Consider the following 12,062-nt stretch of genomic DNA (forward strand, 5'->3'; position numbering starts at 1 on the left):
TGACAACACAACATCTGTCTAGGGGGATCTGGGCCTGAGCACAAAAACACAATTATAATAAAAACAAACCCAGCAGCTGAAACCCCCCACAAAGACAAAAGGGCCCCTTCAAGTCCAGCTGCTTTCACGTCTCTTGACGCCCAGAAGGCACACACTTTGAAGTGACATGCTCACAGGGGAAACTCACTGTTCCTGCCCCCCAACGGTGGCACCGCAGCTGAAGGCCACCCGGGACGGGTGGTACCTGCCCAGGCACTTTAGGTCAGAGGGACAAACCATACAGGGGAGCACCACTGGGAAGGGGCGAGAGGGCTCCAGGCCACAGATGTGAGCTTACATCTCTGCCACGTTCTGTGTGACCTAGTCGCAGCCTCATGGGGCCCAGACAAAATGAGAGCAGCCTCACCTGTGTTGCCGTGGTGACGGGACAGATAGCAGGCAGCCCCCACGTGTTGGATGGATGAAGGAGTCCCTGCTGCCAAAATGGAGGTGGGCCCAGGGGGCACCATCCAGAGGCTCTGCAGTCACTGGCTGCTGCTACTCAGCCAAGAGCATAGGCCAGGCTCTGCATAGCCTGGAGGATGGTTACTTTCCTCTGGGAGCAGAGCTTCTGTCCCTCACTGGCTACCAAGGGCAGGGCCTACACACAAGTGCTTTCATGTGCTCACATCACGGCCGGTGAGCATGTACCAGATGGTGATGTCTGCACAGACGATGGGTGGGTGCTGTACTGGTAAGTTGACGGACTGGATGCAGAGTATAGGAAGAAACCAAAAGCAGGCAGTCTCCCTCCTGCTAAGAACAGACTCGAGCATCCAGACTTTGGGGGAGGAAATGCAGGGTCTGGGGTAAAATGGCCTCCAGGGGGGAGGGTCTGATCACAGGACACACAGGGGTCTCCAGCACTTCAGAAAAGGGGCGTGGGAGGCTGTGGGGGGCCATTGGCCACTGTGGAGGAGGAGCCAACCCATGCTTCTACCACCTACACCTCTGGCTCCCATGGGGATGGGTCACCATGATGACCCAGGGCAAAGGGGTATAGGAGCCCCAAACCAAGGCTTCCTCACCACAACATGCTTCACCATGACCCATGGAAAGGCAGGTACCTTAGCAGAATCCTCCTGACATCCTTCCCATGTCAGATCTTTCCAGGCCGAGGCTATGCCCATGGCATGCAGCCAAAAGGAGGAGGTCCTTGCACCACCTCTCACTTACCATTCCAAGGACGGCAGCTGCCTTGCAGGTGGCGGGCACCAGGTACTGAATGAGAATCTCGTCTTCTGCAGGGTGCACCCTCCGCAGTTCCGTCAGCGTCAGATACATCATCTCAAACTGGGTGCGCTCAGTGAATAAGTCTGAGACCACGAGGAGCTGGAGACACAGAGCATTGGGATAGGAAGTAAGCAACGAAGTCCAAAATGCATGTTCTGACACCAACGGGACAAATATGGGAATCCACAGGAGTCTTAGCCAAGTAAATAAATCGGCCCACACCTGGAAACCTATAATAATAACAGTGTCAGCAGACAACATGAAGATACACTAGTCAGAATATCTCCTTAAAAACGCCTCTGTATCTATACTGCCCACTGAGAGGTGAGGGCCTGGATCGCAGTCAGGACCGTGGTGAGACCACAGAGCAGTTCTCCCACTGCTACTCTGCCAAATCCCAGAGCATCCCTGCAGCATGGGGGCAGGCTCTCCAAAGCCCTGGATGGAGAAATGGGCAACCACTTCAGAAAGAGATGCTTGGATGATTTCCTGTCTCCCCAAAATACTCAATTCTTGGAGGCTCAACTTCACATGCCATCTAGAAATAAACGTCACCTAGGCATGCAAGTACATCTGCTCCTCAGGAGTACTGCCTCCTGCCAAGACCCAGCTGAGGAACCAGCAAGCTCGGCAACTCGCCAGCAGCAGCTGTTCCCAAAGCGGACATGTGGACACCCGAGGCCCTCCTGGGCTCGAGGTCAGAACTGCCTCTGTAGCAACACGGAGACCCTATCTGCTTTTTTACTCCTGTTCTCTTCTGACCATAAGGCAGTGTTTCCCAGAAGCCCTCTGATATTAGGCCGAACACAGGGAAGACAGGAAAATCAAGCTCTCTAATAGTTAAGAGACTCGCAAAAATGTAAAACAAGGCTCTTCTCACTAATTGTTCAAAAATTTTAAATAAAAATTATCATTGTTATGTTAAATATTTAAATAAGTTTTTAAAAATAAGACCTTCATTACGGGTGCTTATATTTCACTGGTTTTTGAAAAAAAATCAGGTTGCAAACTTTTGTTAAAAATGAAAAATCTCACCTGCAATAAAGGTCTTATCTAGGAACCTTAGGGGTGTGTACTGACAACAGCCAGGCTCAAAATCCATGCCTGCATTGACCGGCTGGAGGCATGGCAGGGACAGACAACCAGAGCCCACTGCAAAGACTACATAGATGGTTCTAGCTGGCTGGTCCATGGGTGGGAAGCAGGCACTGAGTGTCTTCAGCTCCAAACTCTCACTCGCTTCTTACCACATGATGGGAAAGACGTGAAGCTGGCATCTAAGGAGGAACTACTGTCAAACCTCCATGACTTCGGTCCCAGCACCGTAAGCAGGGATAGGCCTAAGCCACACACACATCCTCTTTGGGGTCCCCAAACATACAGGAGTCTGAGCCTGAAGTCTGAGGTTGACAGCTCTGTATCAGAGCTTTTCCAGGGGGTGTGGTCGTGGGACCATCTGCCCAGCTCTCATCTAAGAAAGTAGACATTTATGAGACAGGCCCTTGGGACAAACGTGAGTAAATAGGGTGGCCTTCAGAGGGAGCCTTCACACAATGTGATGCCCCTACAACACTCTTACTGTACTTATAAGGGTCCCAACTGGCTGTGGATCAGAAATGTAAATATTGGTCCCTCCATGGGCTACAGAAATACTACTTTCTCCTCCTGGATCTGTGAACTGCTCAGAGCTCCTTCCCAGGTTCCCAGAGCTCGTGAACTCTGCATGTGTGCACCCTGTCTATGGTAGTGTGTATGTGTACTGCCACGAGCACCGTGCACCTGTAGGGGAGCAGGGAATGCAGACTTACAGATCGAACCACTTCACTGATCAGGATGATGGGTGTCCTTCTGGCCGAACCTGACGGCAGGATCCAGCGACTGTACAATTCAAGCAAAAACTGGGAACAGGAGTGAATGTCGACTCCAGCCCGGTGCTTCCTGAAGAGCATAGCAGATGGGCAATCGCCCCATATACAAGGTGAGACTTATTTCAGGAGGTTCCCCCAAATCAAATCACAGATAGGAAATTTCAAACTGCTTGAAAAGTAGATGGGAAACCTGGAGTTGATGGGTGATGTGGGTGGTGATGCAGGTGCAGGGACATCAGCCTCCTCTTCTTCCTCCTCCTCCCACTCCTCCTCTCTCAAGGGTGTGATGCTGTTCCCCAGCCACACGGAGTGAATGGACACCTTCAGGAGATGAGGAGCCTGGGCTCAGTGTTTAGGGCAGAGGAGTGGGTTCTCCCCTGAGCTGCAGACCCCTTTTCTGAAGATGGGGACAGTGGTGCTGGGAACAGGAGTCAACTTGTCCACTCGGGTGCCTCCCTATGCACCCAGTTCAAACAGACTACGCTCCCGCTAACAGCCCATGCCCCCACACATCTGTTCACGTGGGAGTCCTCTGGCACACAGCATGGTACCTCACACTGAGCAAGTGGCCGCTGCAGCCTCAGGCTGCATTCCTACCACCAACTAGGACACTAGCCCAACTCCCACTCTGCATAAACAACCGTTTCCCCTTTGGGGTCCCACCAGCCATGGGGGGTGGGGCCAGCAGTGGGCAGGCAGGCTGGAGGTGGTTGCCTGAAAGCTGCCACAGATGGAATATGAACTACGAAGCCTCAAAGCAATCTTCAGGCTTCAAGAGAGGGTGGCCCCTCTGTCCTCCTCACTCCCCAACAGCCAGTGATGGCTCATTTCAGAGGGATGTGGGAGCTGATCGGTCTCCAGACAGGACAGGGTGGGGTCAGGGTTTAGCCCTGGGCAGATGCACTATGCTCCATTCCCAATGGTTGGATGTAAACACAGATGCTGAACAAGGATGTGGCTAGGCAAACGCCCCGTACCCAGGAGGCTAGGTGCCACCCTGAGAGCCACTCACAGCCTGCTCCTCAGGAACACATTTCTAAAGAAATGACAGTGAGCTCCATCACCCTAACTTATCTCAGGGGCAGAAACTTCTCTGTAAGGAAAGCACGGATAGCCTGTCTGTGGCTCTTTGCTCACAGAGGAATGTGTGTGAGCAGGAGAGGACAGGATGGAGCAGGCCTGGGGACTTTGCTACAAGGCTGTGCCCAGAGCCAATAGGGATGCCCTCGGGATAAACAAGTATTTCCAACCCCTGCTCTGGCCAATGTCCTCTGAAACAAAAGCTAAAAAAAAAAAAAAAAAAAAAAAAGCAGTCCTGAGTAACTGCTAAGTAAACCAGTAAGGTCTGAAAGGACAGAGCAGTAGAGAGAGCAGCCATCGGGCACCCACGTGAGTCCCCTCTGCCCAGCACACACGTCCTCATGGCTCCAGGAGCCACATCCCTACGCTCCAGCTCCTTGACATGCACTATCATATGTGTGACTGTCCTGTTTTTCTGACAAGAAAACTGAATTTTTATTTCAAAGTGACCCACCCGGTAAGCTGTCAACCTGGCCCCCAGGGCATATCCATCTCCCACACTGGGTTACGTGACCACAGTTCCCCTTCAGCTGGCAGCTGGGATCTTCTGGCCAAATCCAGGGCCATCCTGATGTTCACCCCACCCAAGCCACTCTTGCCTGACTGACTGATGCCCCAAAGCTAAGCCTGACTCCCACCAGCCTGCTACATTCACACATGCTCACATCACTAGGTACACAAAATACCTTAAATCTTCCTCGTAGTAGAGAATATCAATGAGAACAAATAAAAAAAACCTCCCTTTATTTAAAAAATGCATTTAATTTTTCTTCTGGATGCATCAAATGACCCAAAGTCATAGCATATAAAAGAGAGCAAGGAAATTAGTAGGATGTGCCCTGGCAGTGCGGGTGTGACTGACCTGGCCAAGCTTATAGCTCATGTTTCCCAGCTCCCGCTCGGGGTTGATCTGCAGCAGAAGCTTGTCGTGGCTTATGAGGGCACCTGCAGGGTGACAGGGTGGACAGTTCTGCAGAGCCCTGAGGGTCTCCGGGCTTTTCTCTGGCACTTCATAATGTACTATGCTGGCAGGGCCAGGCGGGCAATGCTGAATTATCACTGTTTCTCTTGTTAACACACCAGCTTCTGACTGCACAGGAAGCAGCTGATGGGGCAACAGCCCAGTAGACGGGCACTCAGGGACCCAGACCACAACATTGATGGGCAGCACCTCCCAGGACCCTGCCCTGGTGTCTCGGCTGTCCAGTTGTGCCCACCAGAGTAGGAGGGTACAGGCGGATGCTGCCACTCAACCCATCTTCTCCACAGCCTATGTCTTTCGCACTGTCTATACCCCAGACTATACAACTCCCCCTCCCAGCCAGAGGCCTCTGGCTGACCCTTCACCAGATCAAGCCTCAACACCCTGCTCTTCCATGAGGCTTCCTACCCCTAGTCCATCTGCACCTACTCTCCCCTTCCTCCTGTGACACGGAGTGAGGCCACCTCTGTCTCCTAGGGGGCAGGAGCTCCTCAGGGGGCCATCCTGGTACACAATCCTGAGTCTAGTCCAGCACTTCAGTAAATGTCTAGCGTCTGCATGTCTACGTAGAATGCTCTCTAGGTAAAGCACTCAAGATGCTTAAAACTGTATCTAACGACTGCTAAAATAAACTAGAGAATCATAAAAACACTGCGCTAAAATACTGATTAGTCAACAAAAACGTGCATTAACAAAAATAACAATAACCTCACAAAATTTCCTTTTAACTCAGGGTGACAAACTCCGGTGCCCATTACAGGGCAGGCACACATCCTGCAGGCCCAGATGGAGGACGGGGAAGGGATGGCAGCTGGGGGCGGAGAGCTCAGACCAGGGATCCCCAGCCACAACAGGCTTTCAGGGGTCCAGGCCTGCTCTCGCCACAGCGCTCTCTTGCAAAAAGCTGGAGCTTCAAGCGAGTCAAGGATGAACTACGCTGATTTTTTCACTGAGTGACTAGTTTGACCTCTATACTCCCTCTCAAGGCTGCAGGTCTCAGGCTGAGAGCCATTCTGTTCCTCATGGGCTGACTGGGGAGGGCAGTGCATTTAGTACCACAGCCTCCAAAAAGACACCTCTGGTCTTTCTGCCCGAGTGGTGGTGTTAGGATCTTGGTCACATTCTCATTCTGGCCCAGGTACAAATGGCCCTCTTCCCACAGGTACCTGTAGTAGCTGGAGACAGAGAAGGGACAGGGTCCCACGCTTGGTATAAGTGATGCGTGGCGATATTCTCTCTCTTTGAAACCATTGCTTGGATCTCCTGCTCTACAATTCCTCGGATAATGCTCAACTTCCTCCCAAACCTAAAATCCAAAACAAAGGTTAAAGGATATTTTGTTTCCTTCAAAATCTTAAAACCAAAAAACCTCAGGGCATCTTTCAGCTTTGCCTAAAGGAAACACAGGCACCTAATAAGAGCAAATGACTCCCTTTGAGGGGACTCCAGTCCATGTGCCCTTGGCTATTTTTTGCTTTGCTAGAGTCTGCCCTAAACAGTCAATGGACCCCATGGCATGCAGGCCTCACTGCCACAGGTCACCAAATCACTTCTTGCAGTAAGGCAACACTCACAGGTGTTTTGTTTGTAGTTCTGGTTAACAAAGAAAAGGACCCAGGGAGAAGGTGCTGGTTAGTTACTCTGGGCGGGGTGAAAAGGCACCTCACTCTTCCCACCTGGTGTCGAGGGCTTTCAGGGGCTTGTTCCGGGGCTGCTGCTCCAAGCAGCTCACAGCTGGGTTGCCAGCCACAGGCACAGTCATTGCACTCAGCACCAGGGAGGTGATGGCCTGCACAGCCAGGACGTTGATCTGGGTCCTCTCTGTGTCTTCCTGGAAGGAGAGCCCACACTTTTATCATGTCATGAATGGCTAGACGCCAGAAACCATATATGCCCCCACCTGCACACAGGACTGAAAGGCCGTGGTCCTTGGGCTGCACGGTCTTTTTTTTTTTTTTTTTTTTAATTTTATTTATTTATGATAGTCATACAGAGAGAAAGAGAGAGGCAGAGACACAGGCAGAGGGAGAAGCAGGCTCCATGCACCGGGAGCCCGACGTGGGATTCGATCCCGGGTCTCCAGGATCGCGCCCTGGGCCAAAGGCAGGCGCCAAACCGCTGCGCCACCCAGGGATCCCGGGCTGCACGGTCTTATGAGGAAGAGCTGGAGGGCTGCAGAGCGACATGCATTCCCAGCAATGGTCCTGTTTTGTCTAAGCTCCCTGCAGCCTATGAGCATCTGTGACTTGTAATAAACCTGATGGACAATGTCTACCTTTCAAAGCACAGTCTCCTATTGGTACAGACCTCAAAATATAAATCAATTTTTAAGAAACTGCCCTTAAATTTCCTCATTAATTTTAGAGTTTAAAATTAGGGTTCCTAATTGTCACCTGTGAGTTCTACACATGAGTTTAAAGACCCTTGATTTTTGATGTAGGTCTACTTCTTAAATTGACATTTCTACCAGTTTGGGCCTACCTTCCACCAGAATTAAGGACTTATATCCAACGGTTTTCAGTATCTCAGGCTTTGCCTTATCAGAGAACATGGTTTTTATTAATATAATGTACGTTAACATTCTAAGATGCCGGATAAATCTCTGCAAAGCAGTGAACTGAACACAGGTACATACACAAACATGGCCTTTATAACATGCCTTTTCATTCTCATTCAACCTATACACTATACCTGAATACTGATAAAGAGAACTCAAACTTATTTTTAAGAAAGGGTGTAGCCCTACTGACCCTTAATGTGTGATGCACCATGACAGAGCATACTCTGGCCACCAGGAATCTAGGCCACTCAAACCGCGAGGGAATTTGCTCCTATTCTACGACATTAGCCTAGATATGAACTGACTACCCTGGTAAACACAGTTAAGATAAAAAAAAGAAAGAAGAAAGGAAAGAAAGGAAAGAAAGGAAAGAAAGAAAGAAAGAAAAGCAAAAAGAAAGAAAGAAGAAAGAAAGAAAGAAAGAAAGAAAGAAAGAAAGAAAGAAAGAAAGAAAGAAAAAAATAAAAAGAGCTTGCTGCCCTTTATTGCCCACTAGGAACAATTCACAAGCTGCCATGACTGCCCATGTGCCAAAAAGTGGACACACAGGCCTGCACGTGGCCTTACTTACTTCCGGTGGGCTCTCTTCCTGCTCCATCACAAGGGGCTGAGTCACCAGGACACCAAGGAGGGTGGCCCACGTTTCCTCAAACTGGGTGCGGCTGGTCCATCCTAGGAATGCAAACGGTACGTGAGACAAGGTCACCTGCTCCCCAAACTTCTTGATGTAAAGTGGTAGCTGGGCCATACAGCTGCAGCTGGAACAGGCCCCGCCCCCAGGGCCATGTACAGCAGTCCTGAGACGCAGCCACACTGCCAGGTACACTGCACCAGCAAGGACACTGAAGCACACATGTATGAGGCCACACGGCAGGCAAGTGGCACCCTCTCCATCCCCTACTGCAGAGATGCAGTGAGGCGAAGGGATGTTTAAGCAGCAGGCCACATTTGAGTGGGTCAGAGTCGCTCCTGCCCTGCTCACCAGAGGGCTCATGGGTCTTCCTCAAAAACAAACCAGTGCATTGCACACAAGCGTGTGCAGACACCAGACCATTGGACTGCACACCCTGAGTAGGTGAAATGTGTGCTCCATGAATTCTATCTCAGGAAAGCTGTTAAAAATAGAGAAGTTAAAGCAATGGGTTCTCTGACTCTGTCTAAAAGAATAGCAGATCAAAAAAGGATATAACCTAGCCAGGGCACTAGCATCTGGGGAACATGCATCTAGTGGGTTGACCTCAGGCAATGTCTTCACCAGCGGCCCTCAAGGTATGGGATGAGCACTTGCTTCTCAGGGTCGCACTTCCTGTTGCCATGGGTCATCTGCGTGCGAGGTGGAGGTGGCCAGGCCACTTCCATTAGGGTCACAAGTGACAGGAAGGGGATGTCAAGGGCAGGAAAACCAGAGCAAATTTCAGGATTAAATGCAGACAGACCTAGTCAAGTGGGCAAACATACAGATGGATGTTTACACAATTCATTTTAGGGAAAAGAATGAAGACAAAGGCAAGAATGTAAAGGCAATATCAGGAAGAGAGTGGAGCTGTCCAGGGTCCCTCTTGCACGTCTGAGTGAGGATTCGAGCAGGAAGATACCTAAGAAAGGAAATGATAGCACATAGGGGGTGGCCAGGAAACAGCCTCCTAACCACTGTCAAGGACAAGAAACAAAGCTTTCTGAGGCTGCTAGCCTTGGGTCACTGCAGACTGTCCACACTGTGGACAGAGTAACAGAGAATGTCTGCTTCACTAAAGGGAAAAGTAGAGGCAACACGGCATCAGCTCCCTGAAGCTTCTGGGATCAAGATAAGCACAGACCCTGAGGAAACCTGAGCTGGCCAGGCATCACAGGGATGAAGGGCAGGTCCCACAGGCAGGCGAGGTGCCCAACACTTCGGGAAACATCGTAGCTGGACACAGCCACTCAGGACCTACCAAATACAACCCTGCCACCAGACCTGCAGCCATGCAATGAGGCCAAAAGGGTAACACACACCGTACTGCAGGAAGTGGACAACGCCTGATGCAAACTACTAACACTGCCACATATTGTGCAACTGTGTACCAGACGAATCTTGTGTGGTTTCTGAATCTGTACTGATGCTATGAAACCACAACACTGGGTGTCCTAGAGGCCAGGATGCCTGCCCCCACCGCCCAGAGGCCAGAGCTGTCTCACAGAAGAGTCTACTTTCCTCGCTCTAGTGCGCTGCTTCCACCTCGCTGCAGCTGCAGAGTGATCTGCACCTGAGAAGGGAATCCTCGACCACACAAGAGCGCACGGATCTGGGCTGCACATGATCTATCACCAGGGTGCCTGTCCTAACTTCCAACAAGCCTGGTATATGAAGACTTGGGGGTAAGCCCCCCAACATCACACCAACCGGTGAGTATTTTTCACTGCAAGAGTTTGCATTCACTGCAGAATGTACTCACATAGGACCCTGTCATACCCTACATCCCTTGTGGAATAAATAAGAACTAGGTGCTTTGAGGCCTAGTAATTCTGGAAGAGAAACAAGGATACCTAGTGCATTGATGCGGTAGATGAACTCTTTAAAGACTTCCTTCTCCTGGAGGAACTCCACTGGGATCTCGGGGAAGGCTGTGCCAAAGTCCCCTCCTGGCTCAGGCGACCATCCGAGTTTCCAAACCTGAGAAGATGAGAAAGAAATAGAGTGACCCCAGTCAAATCAGGACAGCTGCACTTTGAGGAAACCATGAAACAACCTTTCTCTCAGCATGGCCTCCTTCCAGAGGCCACATTCCTACTGACAGCTCACACAGACTGTCCCAAAAGCAAGTGCATCATCCTTCTGGGAAAACAGCTCCCATGCATCACCCGAGGATCTCCTGCCCCATTCTGGGCCTCCTGGGTCTGCTCTGACCTCCCACTTTCCCAACCTGCCTGCTCCCAAACTGGCCCAGCCCCTTTCCCTCGCTGCTAGTACCCCAGGCTACCAATTTATGAGTTGGGTTCTTGAAGGTCCGTGTTGGCAGCCCCTGGCTGTCAGAGGCAGGCAGGAGCACCCTTGCACACAAACAGCAGCTGGTGTGTTAGATGAAAACAGGCATCAAATGAAGTCAAGTTGCATTTAGAAATAGTCACTGGCAAGCAGGCACGTAAACTGAGTGAACAGAAGGCGGAGCTGAGGACCCGTCGCTGTTCTGGCAGCAGGAGCAGCCACCCTCCCAGCCAAGAGAATAGACCTCTCAGCTCTGCACTACCCAAGCCCACCCATGGGGGCCTCAGAGACATGGCCAGCCCACCTCCACAGTTTCAGTGCCTCTCATTCAGCTTAGGAAGACACCAGGTCTCTCCCTAGCATCTCTGAGCTGCTCACTGCACCCTCCTCTAAGAACACTGGTGTACACTGCTTCGTGCCCTTTGTGTTGTCGCGTCTCCTCCAGACACCTTGACTTCTAGGACAGCACCTTCCCAGGGTGGCTCTCCGCTTCCCTCTAGGCAGCTGTCTCCAGACCTACACAGGGACTGAGGTGCCTCAGCAGCCGAGGCCGTGCCCTGCACACTGGCAACCCTGCTTCTCCAGCGGGCTCCACCTGGCTCTCTTCTCAGTGGGCATAGGGCTTCAGATGCGCTACAATCCGCTCTCCACACCAGCCCCGGAACGCCAGGGTATGGTGGCTGCTGCCCCCAGTGAGCCCTACAGGTAAGCCAGCTCGGCCTCCTGTGGTGGCACTCTCTGCACCCTGGTCTAAGGAGGACTGCTGCCTGGGTGCAACCTGCCCAGTGTCCCCCCTCACATACGTGCACAGAGGCCGCGCCCACTGGCAGGCACAGGTCTTTTCTAAGCTGAAACAAGCCCCCTTCCTCTTGGTCCCAGCTCTCACCTTGACCTCCAGCTGTGCTGTCAGGCCACCCACCAACCCTCAACCCACTCACACTAAGTCCTTCCAGTCAGGAGTCCAAAGAATGCCTAGTTAAAACTAATTCTGAGGACAATTTGGAATCAGAAGTTTCAAAAGTGGTCGTGCCCAGACAGCTGAACAGTATCACACAGTGCCTGGTATTACAGGCAAACAACTGAGGGGCACGGCATCCAGTCTACCACCAAACAGGGGAGCTGAGTTACTTTCCAATCACATCCAACATCGAGTACCGACTAGTGGGAGATGAAATCTTACTTCTGGAGGTTTTCCCCCCATGTTGGAAAACCCAGCATTTTTATCAATGACTGCTAGACACCATGCCCCATGACCTGTCTGGTCATGACAGGTGCCAGGACCACACACAGCAAGCACGGAAAGAGGTTCTGGCCACCCCAGGGGAAGCAGGTGAG

General features: G+C 51.4%; 1 protein-coding gene across 2 annotated transcripts in view; it reads right to left on the reverse strand.

The window, feature by feature from the left end:
- The window catches only part of HTT (huntingtin), a 146,002-nt gene that overhangs the window by 9,692 nt on the left and 124,248 nt on the right, over positions 1–12,062 (reverse strand). For both annotated transcript variants that reach the window (XM_072737636.1, XM_072737635.1), the window contains 8 exons: positions 10,289–10,415; positions 8,334–8,434; positions 6,879–7,033; positions 6,369–6,508; positions 5,083–5,165; positions 3,331–3,461; positions 3,081–3,210; positions 1,216–1,371 (listed from right to left, as the gene is read on the reverse strand). In XM_072737636.1, coding sequence (XP_072593737.1) covers positions 1,216–1,371; positions 3,081–3,210; positions 3,331–3,461; positions 5,083–5,165; positions 6,369–6,508; positions 6,879–7,033; positions 8,334–8,434; positions 10,289–10,415 — 1,023 coding nt within the window. The remainder of the gene's footprint in view (positions 1–1,215; positions 1,372–3,080; positions 3,211–3,330; positions 3,462–5,082; positions 5,166–6,368; positions 6,509–6,878; positions 7,034–8,333; positions 8,435–10,288; positions 10,416–12,062) is intronic.

The sequence above is a fragment of the Vulpes vulpes genome, chromosome 14 (genome assembly GCF_048418805.1).
Source record: "Vulpes vulpes isolate BD-2025 chromosome 14, VulVul3, whole genome shotgun sequence".
NCBI lineage: Eukaryota > Metazoa > Chordata > Mammalia > Carnivora > Canidae > Vulpes > Vulpes vulpes.